The sequence below is a fragment of the Notothenia rossii genome, assembly GCF_949606895.1.
Source record: "Notothenia rossii genome assembly, chromosome: 2".
In the NCBI taxonomy this organism is placed as follows: Eukaryota; Metazoa; Chordata; class Actinopteri; order Perciformes; family Nototheniidae; genus Notothenia; species Notothenia rossii.
Window position 1 is genome coordinate 49,555,510 of NC_136904.1, and position 25,445 is coordinate 49,580,954.

The window sequence follows — 25,445 nt, forward strand, 5'->3', positions numbered from 1 at the left end:
TAGTATTAATTGCACCTGTGGATTTGTTTTATGTTTTCCAAATAACATAATCTTTGTTTTGCTTACTGTATATTTAATGATAATTTGTTTGTGTCAAACCAATGTTTTACTTTAATCATTTCTGCTGTTATCACTTCCATTAGCACTTTCAAATTGTCACCGGAAACAAAAAATATTAGTGTCATCTGCAAATAAAATAAATTTCAATATATTTGATACTCTGCAAATGTCGTTGATGTATATTATGAACAGCTTTGGACCCAACAGGGACCCCTGAGGTACTCCACAAGTTATGTTCATGTATTCTGATTTATGTTCACCAATTTCAACAAATTGTTGTCTGTTGCTTAAATAATCTCTCACCCAGTTTAATCCCACCCCTCTGATGCCATACCGTTCCAGTTTTATCAGTAAAATATTGTGATCTATGGTGTCAAATGCTTTTTGTAAGTCTATAAATATGCCATACCTTTCCAGTTTTATCAGTAAAATATTGTGAACTATGGTGTCAAATGCTTTTTGTAAGTCTATAAATATTCCCACTGCTTGTTTTTTATTGTCCATGCAGTTTGCTATTTCCTCATTTAATTCCATTAGTGCCATAGATGTTGATCTATCTTTCCTGAATCCATATTGACTGTCGTCCAAAAGCTGATGTGTTTCCATTAAACTGTCAAGTCTTTTTGTAAAAAGTTTTTCAAGGACCTTGGAAAACTGAGAGAGCAATGAAACAGGTCAGTAATTTGTGTAATGGTGTTTATCCCCAGTTTTATATAATGGCATAACTTTTTCTATTTTCATTTTATTTGGGAATTTACCAGATTGAAAAAACAAGTTAAAGAGAAGAGTCAATGGTTCTGCAATTTCTTCAATAATGTTTTTTACTATAATCATATCAATATTATTCCAATCGGTCGAGGATTTGCTTTTACATTTTCGCACAGTATCGATGATTTTTTTTTCTTGGACTGGTGTGAGGAAGAAAAAGCTATTGTTTTCATTCCAGAGGTCCGTACCTTCCCCTTTAGTTGTTTCTACGGTTTTAATTTTTTCTTCCAGATCTGGCCCCACATTTACAAAGAATTCATCAAAACCATTAACCACATCTTCTGTTATTATTTTTGTCCACAAAAAACTTTTTGCTCCATTTCTAATGACACTATTTAATACTTTCCATAAACCTTTCATATTATTCTTATTATTCTCTAATATTTTATTCTAGTATTCTTTTTTACATATCCTCAGAATATGGGTTAATTTATTCTTATATCTTTTATATTTATTTTCTGCTTCTGAAGTTCTATATTTTATGAATTGTCTATATAGTGTATTTTTCTTTTTGCAGGCAAGTTTTAGGCCATTAGTGATCCATGCATCCATGAGTTTGTTTGTGTCTCTCTCTGCATTGTTTCACAGGACAGTTTTTGTCATAAAGTGCTTTAAAGATGTTTAGAAATGTATCATAGGCCTTGTCAATATCGTCTCTCTCATATACTACCCTCCAATTCTGCTTTAGTAAGTCATTCTTAAATGCAATTATGTTATCTTCAGTTCTCAATCTTTTGTATTTGAAATGGCTGGCAACTTTCGGTTTCTTACAACTGCAGTGATAGACAATAAAAACAGGTAAATGATCACTTATGTCAATATATAATAGTCCGCCTACTGTATTGTTTTCCATAATGTTTGTGAATATGTTGTCTATTAATGTAGCAGAGTGAGAAGTGATTCTACTAGGTCTGGTAATTTTAGGATACAAACCCATACTGTACAAAGTATTGATTAAGTGTTCTGTCATTTTATGCTTATTTGGATTCAACAGGTCAATATTGTAATCCCCACAGATAAACATAATTTTTTGTAATGATTTGTAAACATGTTTTCTACCCTATCTGTAAATGTGTCAATACAGGTTCCAGGAGCTCTGTACTGTATATACAACTCACAATAAAAATGTTAGACTTTACGATACAAATTTCTACTGTAACACATTCAAACAAATCGTCAACAGCTGTTGTCATGCTCTCCACCACCTTATAGTTCATTCCTTTATCCACATAGATTGCCACACCCCCTCCACTCTTATTCCTTCTGTTTGTATAATTCAGTTCGTAGCCATCCATCTCAAAGTCCACACCTTTCTCAGCACTGATCCAGGTCTCTGATATTGCTATGACGTTGAATGGGTTCTTAAGCTGACTTAGATATTCTTTAATGTTGAGGAAGTTAGCATATAGGCTTCTGCTATTGAAGTGGATAATTGATATGTTCTCTTCTTATTGACACGTTACATTGAATTGCTCTTCTGTGAAATAGTTGCAGCTGTTGTTGATATTGTTCAGTAAGTTGTTTACCGGATCAATGTCATTTTCCATGTCCTGTGTTTTATGCTCTGTATATGCAAAAGTTTCTAGTCTTGATGGAGATATGTGTATATTATCTGGAATTGTCATGGTAGTGTTTTATTTTCGTTACCTTGTCTGATTTGTTTCATTGGTATTTTTCCAGTTCATCCAGGTCCCTGATGATTAACACTTTGGCTTGTTCTGGTGATCCGTTAAGCTTGATGAAGATTTTTGCAGTTTGCAGTCCATGTTAATTGTATTTTTTGCTGTTTTCTCAGGAATCGGGCCTTTCTGGCGATCTCAGCATTTCTTTTAGTGAGGTTTTCATTCATATATACATCCGAGCCCTTAAGCCGTCTTCCCTGTTTCAGAAGTTCAGTTTTATGTTTTCTGTTGGCAAACCTTATTATTATTGCCGGTTTATCGGTTTTATTTCTCCGTGGCAGCGGGTGACAGGCCTCGATGTTGTCGCAATAAATACATTTGTATTTATTTTAAGATCTTTTCATAGTTAATAAAATCATATTGGGATCATTTGTATTAATGTGGACCGGAGGGAGAGGGTGACGAGCATAAGTTTCCCTTTCCTTTTTTATTTCAATTCCATCTTTGCTCATGAAGAATATGTTTCTCTGTTGTCCACGTTCATAAAGCATACAACAACAGCATCAGAGCATGGTGCAGAGTCTCTATTATGAGTTTACAGTAGTCCCTCCTTCTTATTATACATCCATGTTGTAGTCCGCTATAGAAAACTGTAGTTTCCATAGTTTCCCCACAGCAGCAGACGCACATTTATGCAACCTGATCTCACCAGAATGCGTGACTCCTCCACGACTCCTTAACACCGCATTGCGTGGTGGAGTCACGGAATCTTTTATATTTCCGTGTCGGCACCACGCAAACAACCCCAATGTAAAGTGAATGAGGCTCCTTTGTCGTGGTGCACACTAGGGGTTTCACAACTACCAATATTTACTAGTCGACACATTTTTCAAAATAGTAGTCGACTAGTCGTTACGTCATAATAAAGACACACAAAGAGAGGTGTACAACTGTATTTTATATTGGAACTCATACAGTAACATTAAACACTGCATTTTAATTTGTGTTACATGGCTGAGTAAATAACAAACAGTAACTGGACTCACCAAAATCGACAGCAAAAAACTCTTGTTTACATAAATGCCACGTAAATCCAGTGCGCAACACTTTATTCGCTGTCCTCCACGATAACGTCCACCTTTCCATATTTTTGGTTTGGTTTGAACACCAACGCATCGAAATGTGAGGGAAGGAGGCTTGACCGCTTTCGGGTGACAGTGTTGCCTGCCAGGGAAAAAACCCTCTCACTCGGGGTGCTTGTGGCTGGAATAGCCAGGTAGCTCCTCGAAAGCGGGGGAAGCGGTGCACGTTTTCTGCCCACCACTCCAGTGGATTATCCATTGTGGGGATATGCGGTGTCCGCTGGCAGTAATCCCGTAGCTCATCATCCGCATCACTGTTGACCCTTGTTTTCTTGCTGTTCGTTTGCCTCTGTTCAGTGCTGACACCGGTCCGTTGCTCAATGGTGATAGCATTACTGCTAGTGCTAGCTGTCGGCAGCGGGTGTTTCATCTTCAGATGGTTGCGCATAGCAGATGCATTTGTATTGTACTTCAGTACAGCTGTACACAACTGACACTTCACTGTGGAGTTGGTTACATCTTCGTTGAAGTACTGCCATACATAAGAATGTCGGACGTGTTTTGGAGCATTTTGCAGCACCTCGTTTACCTCAAATTTTTCACGACTAGGTAGTCGACTAGTCGATTAGTTGGTGAAACCCTAGGGTTTCACCAACTAGTTTCACCAACTAATCGACTAGTCAACTACCTTTACCACTAGTCGGCGCTGTAGGACCTAGTCGACTAGTCGTGGGAAAAAACGGAGGTAAACGAGGTGCTGCAAAATGCTACAAAACACGTCCGACATTCTTATGTATGGCAGTACTTCAACGAAGATGTAACCAACTCCACAGTGAAGTGTCAGTTGTGTACAGCTGTACTGAAGTACAATACAAATGCATCTGCTATGCGCAACCATCTGAAGATGAGACACCCGCTGCCGACAGCTAGCACTAGCAGTAATGCTAGCACCAGTGAGCAACCGACCGGTGTCAGCACTGAACAGAGGCAAACGAACAGCAAGAAAACAAGGGTCAACAGTGATGCGGATGATGAGCTACGGGATTACTGCCAGCGGACACCGCATATCCCCACAATGGATAATCCACTGGAGTGGTGGGCAGAAAACGTGCACCGCTTCCCCCGCTTTCGAGGAGCTACCTGGCTATTCCAGCCACAAGCACCCCAAGTGAGAGGGTTTTTTCCCTGGCAGGCAACACTGTCACCCGAAAGCGGTCAAGCCTCCTTCCCTCACATTTCGATGCGTTGGTGTTCAAACCAAACCAAAAATATGGAAAGGTGGACGTTATCGTGGAGGACAGCGAATAAAGTGTTGCGCACTGGATTTACGTGGCATTTATGTAAACAAGAGTTTTTTGCTGTCGATTTTGGTGAGTCCAGTTACTGTTTGTTATTTACTCAGCCATGTAACACAAATTAAAATGCAGTGTTTAATGTTACTGTATGAGTTCCAATATAAAATACAGTTGTACACCTCTCTTTGTGTGTCTTTATTATGACGTAACGACTAGTCGACTAGTCGACTACTATTTTGAAAAATGTGTCGACTAGTAAATATTGTTAGCTGTGAAACCCCTAGTGCACACACGCATTTCTACAACGTCCTGCAGTGAGCTTTTTATTCTACACAACGTTAAAAAAATCTAATTTATAGCTTGTAGTAACTCAAGGGAGGCTTCTTTTATTTTATTTGTATTCATAATAATTTTTATTTTTCGTCAGAATGTATTATGGTGCATTATTTACCAATGTTTGTTCTCAAAAAAAGGTGCATTTTTATTAAATTAGTTATTTTCTAAGGAAGGCCAGAGCTTCAGCTGTGTCAAATAGATTGTTCCCTTTAGTTTACGTTATTTAAAAGACAATTACATTCATATTTGATCATTAATAGTAATAATAATCATTTTTTTTATAACAACGATAAACCAGAAGAAGATGCCGTCGTTACCACGGCAACGTTATGTCGCGCTTGACGGCAGTGACGTAGCCACGTGACGTTGCCTACGATCACGTCACTTTCATTCATTTCATCTCACTACGGACTACAGTAAGTATCTAAAATCAAGGGGAGTTTATTTCTTTAAAACACGAAATGATATTGCTTTTATTTATTCCACTGTAGCACAGTCTCTATAGCGTTTCATTCCTGGATATTGTGTTGATTTTGTAGTGTATTTAGCGTTTTACAATAGGCTACGCGCAAGCTAGCGGCCACGTTCAGCTAGCCTCCGGCTTTCCAGTCAAAGTTTGTAGCTGGATAGCATTTATAGTTTATACAGCTAAATAACATTAGCTGTCCCCGGCACAGTTGGATATTGGAGGTGCCTGCTAGAAAAATATGTTTAAATGCTTGTATTTGCCCATGTGTTGTAAAGACAGCTTTCAACACAGAGTTGTAATAGTGGAATCGGCGATGGAGTGGAACAGAAATGTGGACCTGGAGTTTTTCCAGAGGATTTGACTGGCCAGTGGGGACATTGGGATTGTTACATTGTAGAATTAAAATATATAAGATATATAAATTATTATTGCATAATAGAGTAATGCACAGATTAATTATTATTGCACTCTCTTCATTTTGTGTATTGTTTGTATATTGTGTCTGTATTGTTTGTATGCCATGTCCCTCATAATATAAGAATATGCACAGTATAAATTATACTAAATTATTATTGCATAATAGAATAATGCACAGATGTTACTGTTATTCTAAATAATCCTAATCATGTTTTTATTTTTCCTGTTTTACAGCTTCTTTACAACTCTATATCACCAACACACACATATCCACACACACACACACACACATATAAAACCTACGGCACTTTTAAGAGCCACTCTCTCTCTCACTGTCTCTTTCAATCACTCTCTCACCTTCTCTTTTTCAATCACTCTCTCACTTTCTCTTTTAATTACTCACTCTCTCTTTGTATGCCATGTCCTTCAACCGTGAAGTGAGGGTCTTTGAGGATCCCAATGAGGCCAGGATGCACATGGCAGCATTGATTAGCGAGGCTCTTGTCCATGAGGCCAGGGTGAGGCTTTTCATGATAAGCAAATACCCAAGTCTGTAATATAATCATTGCTATTGCTTTTTATTGATGTAATGTAAAGGGTCCGTTAAATAATTGCTCAAATATAAGAGCTGCTGTCTTATGTTGTATTACAACTTTGTTGTTGATCTCAACCTCTGAAAAGATATAGGCTACTGAAACCCCTGCCATCCCTCCGAAAAAGAAAAGAAAAAGCAGGAAGAGACCCCTTTCTAATCCAGTGGTCACACGCAGACGTGAGAGACAACGGGAAACTCAACGCTCCGCATCAGGTTTGTTCTTTACTATAATATGATTTCTAAATCTAAGAATAAAGATAATTCATAACAAAGTTATTTTGGTGTACACAGTAAGAAATTATGTAATGTAAAGATACCTCTTGACAAATCTGTTGCAATGTTTAAAACATTTTCAAATTAAATCAAGATATTGTAAGAGCCTGTGACTGATAATCCTTGCTTGTGTTGTATTTTTGAACATGTGTACCTCGATTTGGATAAAAGTATGGCAAATGTAAATTGTCATTGTGATGCTGTGGTAATATGTTCTTAGTTTCATTACCTGCAGTCCTTACAGAGCATTTTCATATTACAATTAATTGGTGTAATTTTAGATTGATTGAAGGGTTAAGCAAAAATGACTGTCTCTGCAGCTTCACAAGCCAGAAGAGACGATCCTGTGAATGAGGAAGGCCTTCAGCTAGAACATCAAGAGTTTGGTAGTCTTGGTGAGTATATTGATTATAACAGCAGTTGACTGGCACTAAAGTTTTTCCCAATTTTTCAATTTTTATACTCATCTAGTTAATCATAATAAAGTATTGAGTGTTGACTGTTTCATGACAAGTGAATGCATATTTGGTATAAGTATCACTTGCTAATATTGCTTTGGATGCATATGATGATTCATAGCATGTTGCTATTATTAGTCCGCATATATTTTTCCAACTCAAAAGTGTTTCAGTATACTACCTTAATATCCATCATACCAGTTTTAGGGTGTCTTAACAGCTGTTTTATTTTTTAGAAACACATCTCCAAGAGTTAAGAGACACTCTAACTGCAGTCCAGGTTCTGGGGGCAACAGACAGAACGGTGTCTGCCTGGGCACAAAGGCAGCTTCTCACAGATGTGAGAATGAAAACTGCTAGGCCAATGCTTTTTAATGCAAATCTCTCAGCTGAGAGAATAGCCATTCAGAAGTGCCACAGATGCTGTGTAGAAGAAGCGGCTATTAGGTGCCTGGACTGTGTTCCACTGGACATGGAGTTCCTCTGTGCAACCTGTGACATGGAGGCCCACAAGAGGAATATCTTCCATGACAGAGAGGCTGTGTTCAATGGATTTCTGGAGCCCATTCCCCCTACAACTGCTGTGGTGGTGGATGAAAATGGCCAGCCTCAGTTTTGTGAACAAAGTATGTAAAGATTAACATTACATTACAATGTCCCATTATAGTGTAGTTCCCAAAATTAAGTGTGAATGGGAAGTGTACATAGCTGATTGAAAAAAGTATGATTGGTTTTGACTAGGGCTGCAAGATATGTGGAAATTATGCAAAATGTTATTGAATATCTTGATAATCTGGAGAATTAAGGAAAAACTGTAAATACACCCTTCCTAACATATTTTCTATATTGCAGTATGTCAACTGCCTGTTCCTACTCCAAGGTCAATCTGTGAATGCTCTGATGACGTCACAGTTACTCCTTGGAAGCATATTTCTGTGGTCACCATCAACGGTATGTTGTTCTGAAAGCCCTTCTTTTTGTACAAGTAGTATTGTACGGCAGAGTTTTACCACTTTGTGCAACGCAAAGATTTTTATCACCTGGTCATTTTCAGACAACACCCATGCCATGTCAAATAGCTAATACATCATATTATGCACATCTATGTATAAAATACAATATGTCAAAGCAAACTCACAGTTTGATTACTGAAATACCTTTACTTTGTCCATTTGTTCACAGGACGATACAATGTCTGCTTGCCTCGGAAATCCTGTCCATCCTGCTCTGCAGAATGAACTCCTGAGGTTAAAGACCTGCTTTTGTATCGGTACTGGCCAGCTAGCACCAACTGCCAGACGCTTTACAAATATGATGTGTTCACCTCATTCGAGCACATGAAGGGTGACAGCACCAGCCATGTCCAGGCAGGCATTTCTGAAAATGTTGGAGCACAGATCTGTTCAAGCTGGACGGGTAAATCTGCCTGAATCACACGGAAAGATACAACAAATATTATCATATTACTGTATACCATATCATTAATTGTTGGCATTGCTTTCAAAACAATTACTAATCCACTTTTAATAAATCAATATACAGACAGGTATTATCTGTGCTGATACATTTCAGCGAATCTTCTTCGAGTTTTGCTTCTGTCAGTACAAACAAGAGGATATGTGTCAGGTCCATCACTTTGTTTGTCCAGCATGTTCTCCAGACATGTTGGCTGTCTGCTGTGATGGAAACCGCAAGCATTACCGCTTTTCCAAGTCAAAAGGGTAGGTATAGGTATTAATGAAAATGATAAAGAACACACCGCTAATACAAATAGTAGCCCTTGGGGTTGTCTTTGAGTAGCCATAACAGACATTAAAACAAGTCATAGTAATGTAGTGCTTTGTGATTTGTATTATTGACTTGTATGTTAACTTATCATGGACAGGACTGAGGAGTCACCAATCTATGAGGGCTTGTTCCTGGCCAAGTACGAGGAAGTCGCAACATTTGTTGACCTTGTCAGAGGCAACATGAAAAGTGTACGTTTTTTTTCTTATTATGATAGTTGCAGTTACAGCTGTGGTGTTCTTTTTTATATATGTCAAAACTTGTGTGTAATAAACTGACTTTATAGGGAAATGACAGTGCCGTCTGTGGTACTGCCAAATTCACCGCTGGCAGAGAGATGTCCAAAAAGTCTGGTGCCCAGATAGACGAGGAGGGCATTCAAGTGGCAGTTTGCAGGTATGTATTTGTAAGTGTGTCTGTGTGTGTATATGTGTGTTTGGTTCTTGAGTCTGGTCTCATTATTTCAGTTTTAATAGCAATCCAAGTCTAAGTCTTTGTAAGAATTGGAAGCATTAAACACTTTTGATGTTGAAGCGGAATTGATCCATCATTTGTAACATCCAAGTGTTATTTGTTGTTATAGCCACCTAGATGACAGAGATGAGTGCTTAAGCCAGGCTTTGCTGTGTCAGTTTATTATTAACAACTAGATTTTCTTCTGATTAATCAGACATGGGTTTCTCTTACGAGGACTGAACCACTTCCGTGGAGAAATATACGCTTACCCAATGTTTCTCCAAAAAGAGATGCTGAAGAAGGCAAATGTTGACTTCTGTATGGATGTAACATGCAGGTAATCCTCACTGTCATATTGCACATCCACAACAATGTTTAAAATGGCCTATGCCTCAGCAGTCATTTTAGATGATATTGATATTGTCACAAAATGCTGCTACTGCTTCTTAGGTACTGGCCATACCTTAACAAAATAGCCGGGGGATTACCAGAGCTTCTGCCGTTGACAGAAATGAGGCCATTTCTTAGCGTGATGCATGCTAAAGCCCATACAGCAAAATGCGAGGTTCATAACACCTTTAATGCAAAGGATTTTTAAATGTTGTGCATGGCATGCCTTATTGGATATCAAAAACTTCTAAAGAAATGCTACATAACACTACTTGCGCTGTGTTGCAGGTGAGATGCGGTGGCAGAAGTCAGGACGGAGCAGGAAACACAGTGGGAGAGGAAGTAGAGCAGGTATGTTATTAATGGCATTATTGTAACTGTATGGATACAAGAAGTCTTAATAGAAAGCAGTACAAATATGTATGTGTCATCTCAGTGACAAGCCTGTTGATTAGTTTAAAGCATATCCTTTATGTCTGAGTTCAAATGAAAGATAGACAGCTCATATGTTCAGCAACACTAAATGCATGCATATTGTAGGAAGTCAGTACACAATTTTTCTCTGAAACCATCCAGTTCAAGATCTATGATGTGTAGGTGATATTGTTATGTGATGGTGACCGAACATTAATTGTAACATTCATTATAGGTGAACAGCTTTCTCTCCAGGGCAGCTCTGGTCACAAAATACATGACAAAAGCAGGTTGGTATTAACACTACACACTGTGATAAGGCAGCCCTGATAAGTATTTTACAGAGAGTTCCCTCCTTAAAAACATTATTGGTGTATTACTTTACTGTAATTACCAGTTCAACAACCTTTCAACGATTGGGTTTAGTCATGTCTATCAGGTTTCTCACTCAGTATTGCCTTTTTGATGTGAATACTTACTTTTTTTGTTTGTGGATATATTTTTTGTCTTTTTTAGGAAGAGTGAACATGCTCACTCAACAGGCCATGGGCTGGAACAGAAGGAAGAGGGACAACCTTCATCAAGTTTTAGCCCACAGATATGTCAAAGTAAGGGCAAATTACAATTGTCTTCTCATCTGACATTACATATTTATGAAGGATTTCTGCAATGTAACCTCATAGCTATACAGTATACATTATGTTCTCCCTTATCCACACTTCCTCTTGCAAGTCAGATGGTGTCATGGAATGTTTCAACTGTTCTTCTGAAGGTCTTGTACTGAAAACTGGTGTTCTTTGCATTATGGTGTTGCATGGTGCTTTTCGCTGACATTTTCTTTTTTTTGTAAAGATCACAGAGAAGGCAAAGGTGGAAGCTGCCAGCTTCAGCGACTTCAAAAAGGAGCACAACCTTGATCAGGAGACCATACAGCAGTGGGTGTATGATGTCAGGCAATGGGCAGTCACAGGTAAGACATACCACAGGTTTTCCATATATACATCTGTTAATTACTGTAAGTTTAGACACACAATATAAGTTGGCCATATGTTGAAACTGAGACTGTCACTGATTGTATCTCTTCTCCAATTGTTTTTTTGCAATTATTTAGAGAGAGTCTACGCCCCAGGGTGTACTGAAGGACTGAGGGTGGATATTGAGAACATCACCGTCACTCTTTTGCGCAGGAAGCAAGATCTGTATCGTCAGCATGGTTTGTTGTCAAACGTAGTTATTGAAATTACCTTTCAAAAACAACAAAAACATTCTGGCACCATGACACAGTTTTGTTTCCGTTTCACTTTGCAGACAGCAACCAGGCAAGGCAAAGGAAGAGGAAGAGAATGAGAGAGCTGAAGAAGAAGCTTTGCGAAAAAGTTGTGCAATACAACACCGGAGTGCAGGAAGAACAGATCGACGAGGAGTTGGCTTGCAATCTGACAGAGGGCTACATCTTACCATGGGAGAGGCATGCAAATGGTAGGATAATTGCTAGTTTGGCTTGTTGTTTTTTTAGTCTATACCAAAATATGAAAGAACCAATGCTATCGCTACAAAGATTTGTGTCTCAGAAATGAAAATCATTCTGTAATAATATAATATATGAATACATATTCCTTGTCCACTACTCCATTCCTTTCCTCAACCTAAAGGCAACACCTTCAGGTTGAAGAGGTCTGTCTTTGACCAGGTAATGCTGGTCAGACGTTTGGAGGAGGAGCAGAGCATCCTGGTGAAAGAGATGTCGCAGCACATCATGTTCCTTCTGAAGGAAGTGCAAGAAGTGGAAGCACTCAGAGGACAGACTTTGGAGGGCATCAAAACCAGCAGTATGTCTGAGATCTTAACATTTGAATATGTTCATCACCTCTTCAACACATTACATGTCTTACATAAGTAGAACACATCTGTCACTGTGTCAGGCCGAAGTGAAATAGGAAATTACTGAAACGATTCATTATCAAGATCATAATCGATTATTTTCTGTCTATTGACTATTTGTTAAGCACTATATAAACATTAATCAACATGTCCCATTTGGCACCCAATATATAGTAACATCCTTCAGTTTAAGATGGATTTCTGCCAAGCAACAAAGAGGCACTGGAGAGCTCTTTCACAAGCGATGTGTCACGTCCATACGCCATAATAACGACAAAACACATTTAAAACACACTTAGAGCCATACAAAATAAAGACAGAATGCAGCGGCTCGTCTGGTCTACAACCTTCCAAAACATTCCCACACCACACCGCTCCTCCGCTCCCTTCACTGGCTTCCAGTAACTGCTAGAATCCACTTCAAAACACTTTTACTTGCGTACCATGCTGCGAATGGATCTGGCCCTTTCTACATCCAGGACATGGTTAAACCGTACACCCCAGCACGTGCACTCCGCTCTGCATCGGCCAAACAGCTCGCTGCAACCGCACTGCGAGGGGGACCCAAGTTCCCATCAGCAAAAACACGTGGGTTTGCTATCCTGGCTCCAAAATGGTGGAATGAGCTCCCCATTGAAACCAGGACAGCAGAAAGCTTACACATCTTCCGGCGTAGACTGAAAACTCATCTCTTTAGACTCCACTTCGAGCGATAGAATTATTAACAAAGAAGTACTAACAAAGCACTTATATACTAACAAAGGACTGGCTTATCTAAAGCCAGTTGAGTAGCACTTTAAATGTTTTAGCTCTATGAAACCTGATGTACTTATATGATTCTGCTTTCTTCAAGTTTGTATCTTCCTGGTCGAATGCACTTATTGTAAGTCGCTTTGGATAAAAGCGTCAGCTAAATGCAATGTAATGTAATGTAACATTATAAAACACTATATATGAGAACGATATTAAACTAGGCACTTGTTTCGCCCGAGTTCATAGTAATGTGAAAATGTGTTTATATTTTGTACTTCCGTTTATTTAAAGCGCTTTGACTTGCTGATGTGTATGAAAATAAATTGCCTTGCCTTTATATTTAACTGCCTCTTATTACTCAAACAAATGCTATAAAATGGTTGTTTTCGTGTCACTGCATTTTGTCATTCGTTGATTATGAACTGTTAATGTGAATACATTGTAAATAGAGTTCATACAATTACATAATCCTTTATTAGTAACATGTGCATAATGCAGGGTAAATATCAACACATTCTCACTCCCAACTCGTACTTCTCATGTTGTATTATTTTCTAAACCACACAGTGTTATTTACTCAACAATAAGACACAATTATCCTTGTGTTTATTTATTTGTTTGATTGTATAATGTCGGACATTTGGAGCCGTCAGGACCGAGAGTCGGAGCAGCTCAGAGAAGTTGCTTTAGAGAATTTTAAACCCGGAAGTAAGTATTCTCTCCGCTATGTTTGACAACCCCCGTGATTAGTCCTCAAGCTGTGATTGGATGTTGGAATGCGCCGAGGGTTACGCCCGTTACGCCGAGTGTCAAACAGCACTTTGAAATGGGATGGAACCACGGCAGACTATCCAAAACTGGACTCGGACGGGTCCACCCCCCCCCTCCCCCACCCCGTCCCCAGAACTACACATGCTAAACATAGAGAGGCAAAGTCCCTCCCTTTCCGGGGGAGCTCATGGGACCCCGGAAGCGGAAAATTATACATTGAATTCAATGGAGAGAGAAAACGTATCTTTTGATCCCGTTTGAATTGTGCCACGAACTACACATATGATGTTTGTCAATTTAAAAGAACATTTTGCAAGTCAAAAAAATAAAAATGTGTCGTAAAACTGTTAAGTAGCACATTTTTTTGTGTTAAGCCGCTCAGTGAACTACATGTCTCTGGTCCCGCACAATACGCGTCACCAACACAAAGATGGCCGTCACGTTGGCACATTTCACCTCATTCTTTCAGAATGAGAATAAAAGTATAAAACGAGGTGAAAATCACTATAAGTCTGGGCATGTTGAGAGCTGTACATACACGAAAGGGGAGTTAGTCGGTTCTGTAAGAGCCAGCATGCGGGACCGGCTTTACAAGGTTTCGGTGAGTAACATAAGTGCAATGTTTAACGTTAATGTCAGTCAATAAGGAGGAGAATGAAAAAGAAGATGATGAACCACAGACCCGGCATATAATGACTGCAGTGTGCAGGGCTGTGTTAATTTATGTTACTCTTATCAATAGCATTAGTTGACTGAGAAAACCGTCAAGAAAAAAAGTTTAGCGATGTTACGAGTCGACTAGTATAATATGCCCACGGCTGTGATTGACAACCTGGAAAGCCAGTCAGAAGCTAGAGTGCCAACCTAGAGAGCCAATCAGAACCTAGAACGGGTGTACTGTATACGGGTGTGTATGCTATGGATAACATTAGTGTTCACAAGAACAAGGTACACTCCCGTGTTTTGTTTTAGTTGCTCTTCAGATTGAAGCGGCCAGTTTTATATCGACTATATGTGTGATCTCCTTTTTACATCTCGTTGTGTCATTTGAGTTTATTTGCTGTGTGTAGATTCAAGGATTTTGGTTATCTTGTCAATTTGTTTGGTTATCTTGGCACAGCTGTGTGTGACTCCCTCTGGTACACTGGTATGTGTTTTCCTAATGTAGAGAGCATTGATTAATTCATAAACTACACACTGAGTCTAGATCCTGACCAAATCCATTTTTTTTTATCAAATGTTTTTCAAAAATGTAATACACATTTAAAAAAAATACAATGTACAATCACAACCAATACAACACAAATTACAAAAAATACAGAAAAAACAAATAATAACAACAATCAGACAAGAGGACAAAACTATGGAAAAATAAACCCTCCCACCCCCAGATCCGGACCATCCTTGTATTGCTCATTCAATCTATTATAGCATGTTAACAAACATGGTACTTACTTTATTTGTACAGATCTACATGGGAGAGGATGGCGCGATGCAGAGCGCTGTCTGTGGTTGTGCACGGGGGATGTACAAATGCAGCCACGCTGCAGCATTGGCAATATTTGCCATGTGGCAGATCAGCTCCACAGAAGTTGAGTGCAGTGGAGGAAGCCTGGCACTTCAAAAGTAGTCCAGCCGGTGTCTCAACTCTACCAACAGCAAGAGGAGACCTACAACCCACTGGCCAGAGACATCGCCACTGAGGAAGTAGACTGGTTCAGGTCTGCACTGAGGGGCGCAGCGTGGCATGGCATGGCTTTTGTCACCTGAGCCAGAGCTGCAGCCTCAACATCAGGCCATTTTCAAAGTGCCGGAGCTGGTGAAGGAGCATGGGGGTCGGGGGCTTGAGGCAATTCTTGCCTCAATGCGACTGAGCAGAGACCAGCAAGCTGCCATCCAGACAGCCACCGTAGGACAGCAGACAAATCCTCAGTGGCAGTTACACAGGCAGGGCAGGTTGACAGCCAGCAATTTTGGTGCTGTGCTGAGGTCGGGACTTTCATTCACTCCATGCGCGTCCCTCATGAAGAGGGTGCTTGGGGGGTACAATTTAGACAGAGTCATGGCTGTCAACTGGGGAGTTGTAAACGAGGTGTATTTGGCCAGTGTGTTTTGCCTTTTAAGTGTGACACATATGTAGTGATAAATGCTTCACCTGACCACTGTTCCTAAATAAAAAAAGTTTTCTGCATCGTCAGTCATTTTTTCCAAATAATTACCAATATTTCAAAAATTCTTCATGTAAACTTAAGAGCACAGCTGTATGTTGAGTGTCAGCTTTGCTTGGTTCATCTTACTGGGGGCAGCTACATGGATGTTGGTGCAGTCCACTATCATTTTGCAGTTGAAGGCAGAATGAATTTATTATTGAGTCAGAATGAAGCACAACTTCATGTCATACAATACATTGACTTTATTTGTAATTGTGTAAAAAAATAAAGCATTGATTAGCAAGCAGGACCTGCAGGAACAGAGAACGGTGATGGATGGAGCTGGGAAGAGAGAAGAATAAAGACAACAGATCAACTTTATTATCAGATATTAAAAATTCTATTTCAAAACAAGTTGCCGCTCCTACAGTTTTCTAGTATGTAAAGATGATTTCACATGACCTATGCAAAATATCACACTCAATACATGTGTGTCTCTGGGGGGTGCATTGTGCCTTTGATGTATATAAATAATATACCATAACCAAATACTATTACGTACAGTGGAAATCAGGTTGCCAGAGCAGGTCAGTGTGCATGTTCCTCAGGGTCTCAGCAGTTACAGGTGAGGTAAAGAAAATAAAAGAGAAAAAGGTCAGTAACAACACTTTAAAGTAACAACACTGAATAATTATCTCTTTTAATAATTTTCTCTCAGTAATCACTCAACTACTGTCTTTCCAACAAACAGATTGACTCACTCTCACTATCATCACAATGAAACACGTCCAGAAGAATGTCATGCAAAGCTGCCTGCCTGCCTGCCTTCCTTCGACTCTCCCTGAACTGCTTCCTTAGCACCCGGTGGAGGGCGCAGTAGGCTACTCTTCAAATGTTTCACAAAATACTTACCATGATGACTACTCTTGCTGTTTAACATTTTGGTGTACTTCATGTAATAAAATAATAACTTCATGGTAAGGCTACTAAAAATGACAAGGCTTAGTAATGTAATGCTAACTAACGTGCTCGCTACTCGTCGCTACTAGCTAGGTAGCTAACTTGACTATGTTCCATGCACAACATGTATATTACCTATGATATTACCTGATATGTCTGATCCAGCGACTCCTGGTCCTTTCATCAGACGGGAAGCGATAGAACGAGCAAGTGGTATGATCACTTTTGTGATTACAACATGGTACAAAGCACACAGGCATCTTGTAAAAGTGAATTTATTGGAGCAATCTCTTATATTTATTGGAGGGAATAAATCAGTTATGAAATCTTCTTCTTCGCTTTAATTACGAGTCTCCACCACTTGGAGCATTATCGCCTGTGACATCACATACGCGACCCAGAATGGGATTTGGGATTTGAAGTCTTTGTAGTCTCGTATTTTTCATAATCTTATATTTCAACAGTTTTACGACAAAATTTGACTTTTTTGACATGGAAATGATTGTTTAAGATTGACAAACATCATATGTGTAGTTCGTGGCACAATTCAAACGGGATCAAAAGATACGTTTTCTCTCTCCATTGAATTCAATGTATAATTTTTCGCTTCCGGGGTCCCATGGACCGGAAGTAGATGGGCGTGACTTCGCCTCTCTATAATACACATGTGTATTTTGCAACATGTTCTATGGCACGTCTCTACTGGTAATTGTAGTTTTATAAGACGTTTTCGTATTTCCCATAATTAGAAGTTGCCAGTATTAAACTGTGTACATCCGTGGAGGTTTACGGGGATAGGAAACACTCAAATTTAAAACATATAATTAATACATGGGTGAAAATTGCTTGTGTCCATAATGGGCCTCATTAATATATACCCACATGACAGCTAAGGTCAGAAGAGCTTTATTTAACAGCTGGTCTTATATCTGTGACCCCTCCTGTTGTTAATTGATAAGCCTGAAACATGCACTTGTCAAGGTTCAGAGGCACATTTAGTAAATATGGCAGTAGCCATCAATCATCTTAAGATAAGATATACTTTATTGATCCCAAGTTGGAAATGTTTTCATTACAGCAGCATGTTTAACAGTTCTAAATATGCGGTGGTGTTTATTCGTAAATAATTTAGTATAATCACACAAATTCTGTGTTTTATATTTAATAATTCTCTGTTCCTCATTTATTGAATGTTCAATGTTTAACAAGGTCAGAGATGAAAAAGGTCGGAGATTAAAAACTTGGGTCGCAGGTTCCTACTATAATAGCTTTGTCTGCCACAAAAAAGTAAAAAAAGTAACCACTTTCATTCAACTAGGCCAGTAGGTAAGGGCTTTCCACTGGATAATAACTGCAGCGATGTATATGTTTTAGCTGAATACACGTTTAACCCTAATTGATGCAGTTAGTCACTTCTTTAATGTTTGTTCTTTCTGATGTAAAGTCAAGGTTGTAACTGTTTGCAATGAAGTTGTGGGGCGCTGAACTGTTCCTTTGATTCTTTTGATATATGATAGTAGTATAGCAGATAGCTTTTTTCTTATTCAAAAGAGGCCTTTAGACCATTAGTTTATCTGTCTGTGTCTCCTATTAATATCTAAGCCTGACAAAGTATTGATATATTGCTTTCCTGCAATGTTAACTACTGTAGGCTATGTTTAAGCACTTATTTTAACTGATATTATACATATGTATTATACTGTCAGGTATTGAACATTCAATAAATAAAGAACACAGAATTATTCAATATAAAACACAGAATTTGTGTGATTATACTAAATAATTTACAAATAAACACCACTGCATATTTACAACTGTTACACATGCTGCTGTAACGAAAAAATTGCCAACTTGGGATCAATAAAGTATATCTTATCTTATGATGATCGATGGCTACTGCCATATTTGCTAAATGTGCCTCTGATTGTAACAAACCAACACATTCTCACTTATTAGTTTGTCTGTCTGTCTCTCCTATTAATATCTAATAATAAAAATATTAAAATTCAATAACGTGCTTCAACCACTAGGCTTGCTTTCTATCAGCTGTGCACCGTTATGGTGTAAATATCGCCTATCTACCAATTGGATCAAATATAAAAGTCAGCCGAATTAGTGTTGATACTGAAAGGAGACGTATTGCGTGAAAAGAAATCTAAGATGTTGTTTAATTGCTGACATATTTATGATTCACGTCACCTTTTCAGTTTTGGGGGCAGTTCTTCCTGTTTGTCCAGAAGCCTTCTCATCAGGGCTCTATAAATACAGAACTACGGCAGATGTGTAATATTTAATGCAGCCGAACCGTGTATTATATTGCCGTTATGTCATGACCTCCAAAGAGAAAAGAAAGCAAACTCGGAATAAAGTATTGTTTTATTTTTAAAAAACTTTTCCGGATTTCACAGGAAACAGGGAGTCCGGCTAACTACAATGTCCATGCGGAAACAGCCGGACTCCCATAGATCCGATTACACACATTCCCTCAAAACTCACCTTTTCACTCTTGCCTTCAACTCCTAATCAACTAACCCCTTGCCTTTATTCCACCTAGCTTAGCACTTTCTACTTTTGTTGTTATTTTTGTTTTACTTGCTTATAAGCGCTTTGAGCACCAGGAAAAGCGCTTTATAAATGTAATCTATTATTAAATTAAAATAGACTACAAACAGTGTATTCTCAAAGGATTGAAGCATTGGCTACTTATTTCTTGATGTTTTGTGCATTAAGCATTCTGTTATTAATGTTTTCAATAATGTACTATCATCTCAAGGACCCCTTGTGGGCTGCTTCTGTGTATTTCAATCAGGAGAGACTTCATTTTGTTTAAAGAACATTTATTGACACATGCCATACGATAAATGTTAAGTCTTTGGCGATTAGACCCCGATCCTGAAATGGTATATCTAAAGGGGGAAATGCAGCCGTGAGCATACTGTATAGGGAACCCCCCGGGGTCTAGACACTGGTGATGATGCTGAAGATCTGGATTTGATGAGGAGATGGGATGAAGAGGAGGTGTGATGAGGTCTTTGGATTAGCTCTCCTGGCACTGGATGTGATGAAAGGAGGTGGATGGGGAGGAGGCGGGCGGCAGCATGAACACCTGAAATAACAGCTGACTGCCATTTTAAAGTTTGGCTCTAGCACGGTGATTGGCTGCTGGAGAATGAGGTGAAATGTAATATGTTAAAGAGAACGACTGTGATGAGCTGATTATATGCAGCTGCGGAGTGAATGTATATATATATATATATATATATATATATATATATATATATATATATATATATATATATATACCCAGTCTTCCTGAAAGAACTTGCGCTGAGCTTCATTTTACATCAATATGCAATTCACCTGTGAAATGAATTGCCAGTGGCCATAAAACAATGCATACAGGGATCTTTCAAGTCAAAAACAATGTAAGTCTGTTGCAGTTGTTAAACTGTTGCACTTTAATTACATACAAACACCAAATCATTTTTATTTGCATTGCTTTGGAATTTGCATGGGGTGGGAATCAGGCTGCTTGCCAGGATGGAGGCCAGGACATACCACTGAGAAAAAAATAAAATAAAGGGACGGTGAAGAAGAATTAGTGAGCAGTAATACACATTCAATCGATTTTCATTAGGCTACTGTAATATTCTTATACTGTTTTATAAACGTTTGAAGACAAGTGCAGTGTTGTATGAAGTATTTGGTATTCCAGTGTATGGATGCAGCGAAGTTTGAGAAACCGGCTCGAGTGCGCTAGGATTTGAAAACACACAGCAGGACAAAATCTGCCACTTCCTTACAGAGCCCCTCCTCCAACACACACGAACACGCACATGACCAATGAGGGCACGAGATAAGTTTGTGCACAGATGGAAGGCTGACAGGCAGGTAGGCCATCCAGTTATTTTAGCCTTTTTGGTCGTGCTTTTTACAGTACTACGCCTTCCACAGAGGATATTTTTGTATGGATTTTTTGTCAAAGCACTTCAGATATTCATTGCTATCGGGATGTTAAGAGCATACCATGGAATATAAAAAAAGTGTATCTCAAGCCGGTTTCTCAAACTTACCTACCCCACCTTTAACCAATGTCAATTTTAACAGTTCAGCTACACTGAGTGTTTTTGTTCTCACTCTCTAAACAACTACATTATGGTACGTTAAGGTTCCTTATAGCAACTGTTGCTCCTTGACTAATATGGAAAACTGGTTAATCGGGTTAATAAAGGTAAATAGGCACAGCAGCTGAAAATGCCAAAATGTTGTGGAAAGATCCTATAAAACCTCAAATTATAAGTACACATTAGGCTTGGTCGGTATGACGGTATTACGGTATACCAGGGTATTTCGTTCATTCATTCTATTACACCAGTGGTTCTCAAACTTTTTCTGTCAGGCCCCCCCTTTGGAGAAAAAAAAAAGTCGGGCCCCCCCAACACAAATAGTCAGGCTCAGTGGCGGCGCCAGAAATTTATTTTGGGGGTGCTGTGGGGTAGCTTGACGTTTCATAGAGGGTGCTCAAACATTTAGGGTTTCCCATTAATGTACCGGGCGCTACAGTGGAATTTTCTACTGCAACATTCCCCACGCATATACACAGTGAGAAAGTTACAATGAAGGCTCGATAATCAGCTCACGGCATAGGGTAAAGTGCTATTTTTATAGGTGGTGTGTGGACCTCACATAGGGGGGTCCGGGGGCAAGCTCCCCCGGGAAGATTTATTTTTAAATATTGAAGTTAAATGCATCAATCTGGAGCACTTTGAGAGCAAAATGAAGAGATCTATGGATACCTCTCTCAACACCCATATGAAACAGAACTGTAAACAGATTTACTTTTTCTTTATGGATATTTTACAAATCACCCTTTTAAACGTTATTCTTGTTTTACTGCCATATAGTATTTCATACCTGTTTTTCATTTATTCTCTTATTTTTTTATGACTATAATGATCATATAAACGTGTGCCTCAGAAATAATTGTTTACATTAATCGTGAACAAACCGTTTGAGACCCACTGAGATAACTTAGACTAAAGTGAACTATCTAAACACTGAGAGTCCTTTAGCTCAGGGGTTCCCAACACCCGGTCCGCGGACTGGTACCGGGCCGTGGAGGTGTTACTGCCGGGCCGCGAAATGGCTGTGAGTTTATCGTAATATTTGCAGAATTAGAAATATTTAAAAATATTTTATCATTGTTCATTTATGCACAGAGAAAGTTACCGGTGCGCCAATAGGAAGTGGAGCACACAGGAGACAACCGTTTAATCGCAGACTGTTATGTTTATGTGGGGAAGTGGCAGTGCATACATTATTTGAGATATATTTCGAACTCGGACTTCATTTTAAGGACATTGCGGCCAGGGGTGTAGAGCTATTTTTTTTATTTGTAAAACCTCCTTCACTTCATGAAATGGCTGCAGCATCAGGAGGCAGCCTCTGAGAAGTGCAGCACCAGCGTGTACACACAGCCTTCACTGTGTTCCCCACTGCAGGCTGCTACGTTTCACACACACACACACCGAACGGCCTGAATATTACCCCTATTACTCGTTGTATGAAGGAAATGTCCGGTCACAAAGGCACATGATGTGTGTGTGTATGTGCTCTGCTCAGCTCCGCTGTGTGTGTGTGTATGTTCGGTGTGTTTGTGTGTGTCCAACAACGGCATTTGTTTTCAAATTACCATGAACAGTAATTACACACATCTGGCCAACTCCATAGGTATGTGGGTGTTCCCAAAATAAGTTAGTTTAATCTTAATCTCGATGTAGTTCTAAATGCTGTCGGAGTGCACCGGAACGAACGCCCCGGTATGACGTTATTATGGCTGGCAAACAAGCCTAGGGGTCTCCCTGACATTTCAGTTATATCAATATGTGTACAGTGGTCCTAATTTGTTTTGATTGTATCCTGGTTTTAAACGTTGTTAATATGTTTTGGATGCATATTGTTCTATTATTTGTTACATACAATGTAACAGCCTTATATTGCCATATTAGGCTATATTATATTATATATTATATTAATATTTGTAAAGCGGTCCTAATTTTTTGTTTTAATTGTATCCTGGTTTTAAACGTTATTAATATGTTTTGGATGCATATTAGTATTTCTTCAGGCTGTTAAAAATAATTAGCCTCTGTTGCCACCTGCTGGTGAGTAAATATTAAAATCAGCTAAAATTGACAACCGGTCCGCAAATTTTTTTTAATGTATCTGCCGGTCCTTGGCACAATAAAGGTTGGGAACCCCTGCTTTAGCTCACTGAGTCTCTCAGTCTGACAGGAGAGGACTCTCCTCCACTTTGTTGTTGAAAAAGCTCCTTATGTCCGTTAGCGTAGCTCGCTAGCACCAGAAGCTAACAACAACGATCCCCGGTACCAGTGCGCTCTCTCTCTCTCGCTCGCGCACACAAAATGGCTCGTTCCACACACACACAGAGCCGAGCTTTAATGAAACACAGAGACCCAGACGTAATAGTACTGCATCATATTATTTTCGAATAAATAATTTTTCAATTTATGATTTTTTATTTTTTTATCTTTTACATTTTTCCTCCTGGTCTCTCGCGCCCCCCCTGGTATGCCTTTGCGCCCCCCAGGGGGGGCGCGCCCCCCACTTTGAGAACCACTGTATTACACTGACAAGGAGTTTTGACAGGGACGACATTGGTTGTAATGCACAGCACGCGCCAGCAGAGGGCAGGGGAGGGCAGTCCGTCTTTCCCGCTCTCAGAGCTCAGCACAGAGCTGAGCTGAGCAAGATGGCGGCAGCATTTGCCGGCCCCGAACTCGGACAACTAGTAAAAAAGAAAAATGCCTCTGCGCCTGTTTGGGACTATTTTGGGTTTACTCGTCGCCAGTGACTTCATCCAGCACAACGAGAGACAGAGGCACTTCTTTGGGAATGTTTAAGACGGGGTGAGTGAGTGTTGACATTTTTTAATCCTATGCAACTGGTTGATGGTTTTGTAGTCGAGGTCGGACGGTTTTAAAAACGAAAGCATTTACGTGCTAAACATTCACGCGAGTAATCCAATGAATCAAATGGAAATAAGGTTTTTAACACATGCACGGAATAATATTGCCAAACTAGTTAGTGAATATAGCAAACTTTATTCAATAAGTCAAGTATTTACTCCCGGAAAATGTTTATGTATGATGATATATTGTTAACTTAGCTCACTATGGAAACAACGTCGGACATCTACAAACGCGTCCTGTATCCGATCTCAAAATGTGCCATTTGCACAATGTGTGATGTATGCAGCCCTTGTTTTGCACTTGCGCGCACTTCGCGGCACTTTGCGAGCGTCTACCGGCTCGGGCTGCATTTTACACCGAACATATAATATACCGTTCGAAACATTTATTTGCCGCCGAACGCCACCTCACTCAAGTCGACCCAAGTCATACCGTCAGTGGCGGCTGGTGGAAAATATTTTTGGTGGGGCTGTTGATATAGTGAGTAAAACATTTTTTGGGGGGAGAAATGACCCCTTAAATTGGGACTGATACCGTCCTATACCGTATACCACGGTATGATGTCAGCAAGGTATGACGGTATGAAAAAAATGATACCGCCCATGCCTAGTACACATTCATCCATCCTTAGTGTAATAATTGTAAAACCCTGACAAAGGTGATGTTTCCTCAGACTATTATCATAGCATCAAAATGTAAAATCATTGCATCCCTAGAGCCTTACAGCAGAACATTTCAAGTGAATAATAACTACTCCGACAGGCACATTGTATTCCAAGATAAGGGATCAAATAGCATTTGATAGATGCGTTTGTTACGTTACAATTTGATCTGCCCAATAATAGGGTACTGATATATTACCCTTTGTTGTAGTTTACGGTTTCACCACTTGATTGTCACTGTTGTTAATTTGCACATCTGTAGATTAAGGAACTTGTGTATAGCTGGTGGTACAGACAGCAGAACTTTTTGCATTTTTCTTTAACAAATGCCACCTAAGATAATGGCGTGCCAACAATTACCACAAATGTTAACAGCACACATAGATTTAATTGTACAAAAGCAAATTAACATACCAAATGGTGCAGAGCTCCCACTGGTAAAGGTGCTCCGTCCCCCCTGTGGCAGGCAGACAAAGACATTGTACATCTGTATGTTATTTGAACGTTGAACTTTCACAAGTACTTATAATATATGTATTGTTAGAATAGTTTGCATATATTTAAAAAGATAGTCATGAAAAAAGACATCTGACCGACTAGAGGGATTTACAGGATGTTTACAATAATAGCTTAATATTGTGAATTGGACAACAGCATTCCTTCAAGGTAAGATAAAGTAATTGCTATACACATTCAGAAAAGTTCCCCAACAGCAAACACTGTCATCCAGGTAATCATTATCCTACCTTCCGGTTCCTTGTCCTGTCGCGGACAGGGAACACCTCGAGTTGGTTGTGAGAGCAATCTGTAATTGTATGGAATACATTATTTGCACAAATGTGCAGAACAGGTA

General features: G+C 39.3%; 1 protein-coding gene and 1 long non-coding RNA gene across 4 annotated transcripts; one reads left to right on the forward strand and one right to left on the reverse strand.

Moving 5' to 3' along the window:
* Positions 1 to 4,530: 4,530 nt before the first annotated feature.
* LOC307029059 (uncharacterized protein) lies at positions 4,531 to 15,439 on the forward strand. Of its 3 annotated transcripts, none has more exons than XM_079664640.1 (19): positions 6,239 to 6,567; positions 6,731 to 6,857; positions 7,238 to 7,312; positions 7,612 to 8,001; positions 8,228 to 8,326; positions 8,558 to 8,791; positions 9,024 to 9,096; positions 9,261 to 9,354; positions 9,450 to 9,559; positions 9,834 to 9,956; positions 10,070 to 10,184; positions 10,298 to 10,360; positions 10,659 to 10,713; positions 10,940 to 11,031; positions 11,276 to 11,393; positions 11,535 to 11,636; positions 11,732 to 11,902; positions 12,076 to 12,252; positions 15,297 to 15,439. In XM_079664640.1, the coding sequence occupies exons 6-19, from the start codon at positions 8,713 to 8,715 to the stop codon at positions 15,422 to 15,424; spliced, it is 1,500 nt and encodes a 499-aa protein (XP_079520766.1). In that variant the 5' UTR covers positions 6,239 to 6,567; positions 6,731 to 6,857; positions 7,238 to 7,312; positions 7,612 to 8,001; positions 8,228 to 8,326; positions 8,558 to 8,712; the 3' UTR covers positions 15,425 to 15,439. The 3 variants fall into 3 exon arrangements, with proteins under 3 accessions (XP_079520768.1, XP_079520766.1, XP_079520767.1); XM_079664641.1 differs by having other exon boundaries at positions 6,737 to 6,857; XM_079664642.1 differs by lacking the exon at positions 15,297 to 15,439 and having other exon boundaries at positions 4,531 to 6,567; positions 12,076 to 13,396.
* A 4,933-nt stretch (positions 15,440 to 20,372) lies between these two features.
* On the reverse strand, positions 20,373 to 25,294 carry LOC307030052. The gene is made up of 2 exons (XR_013805509.1): positions 25,007 to 25,294; positions 20,373 to 20,498 (listed from the first exon to the last, which is right to left on the reverse strand). It is a non-coding gene; the product is annotated as an uncharacterized lncRNA (long non-coding RNA).
* Positions 25,295 to 25,445: the final 151 nt, after the last annotated feature.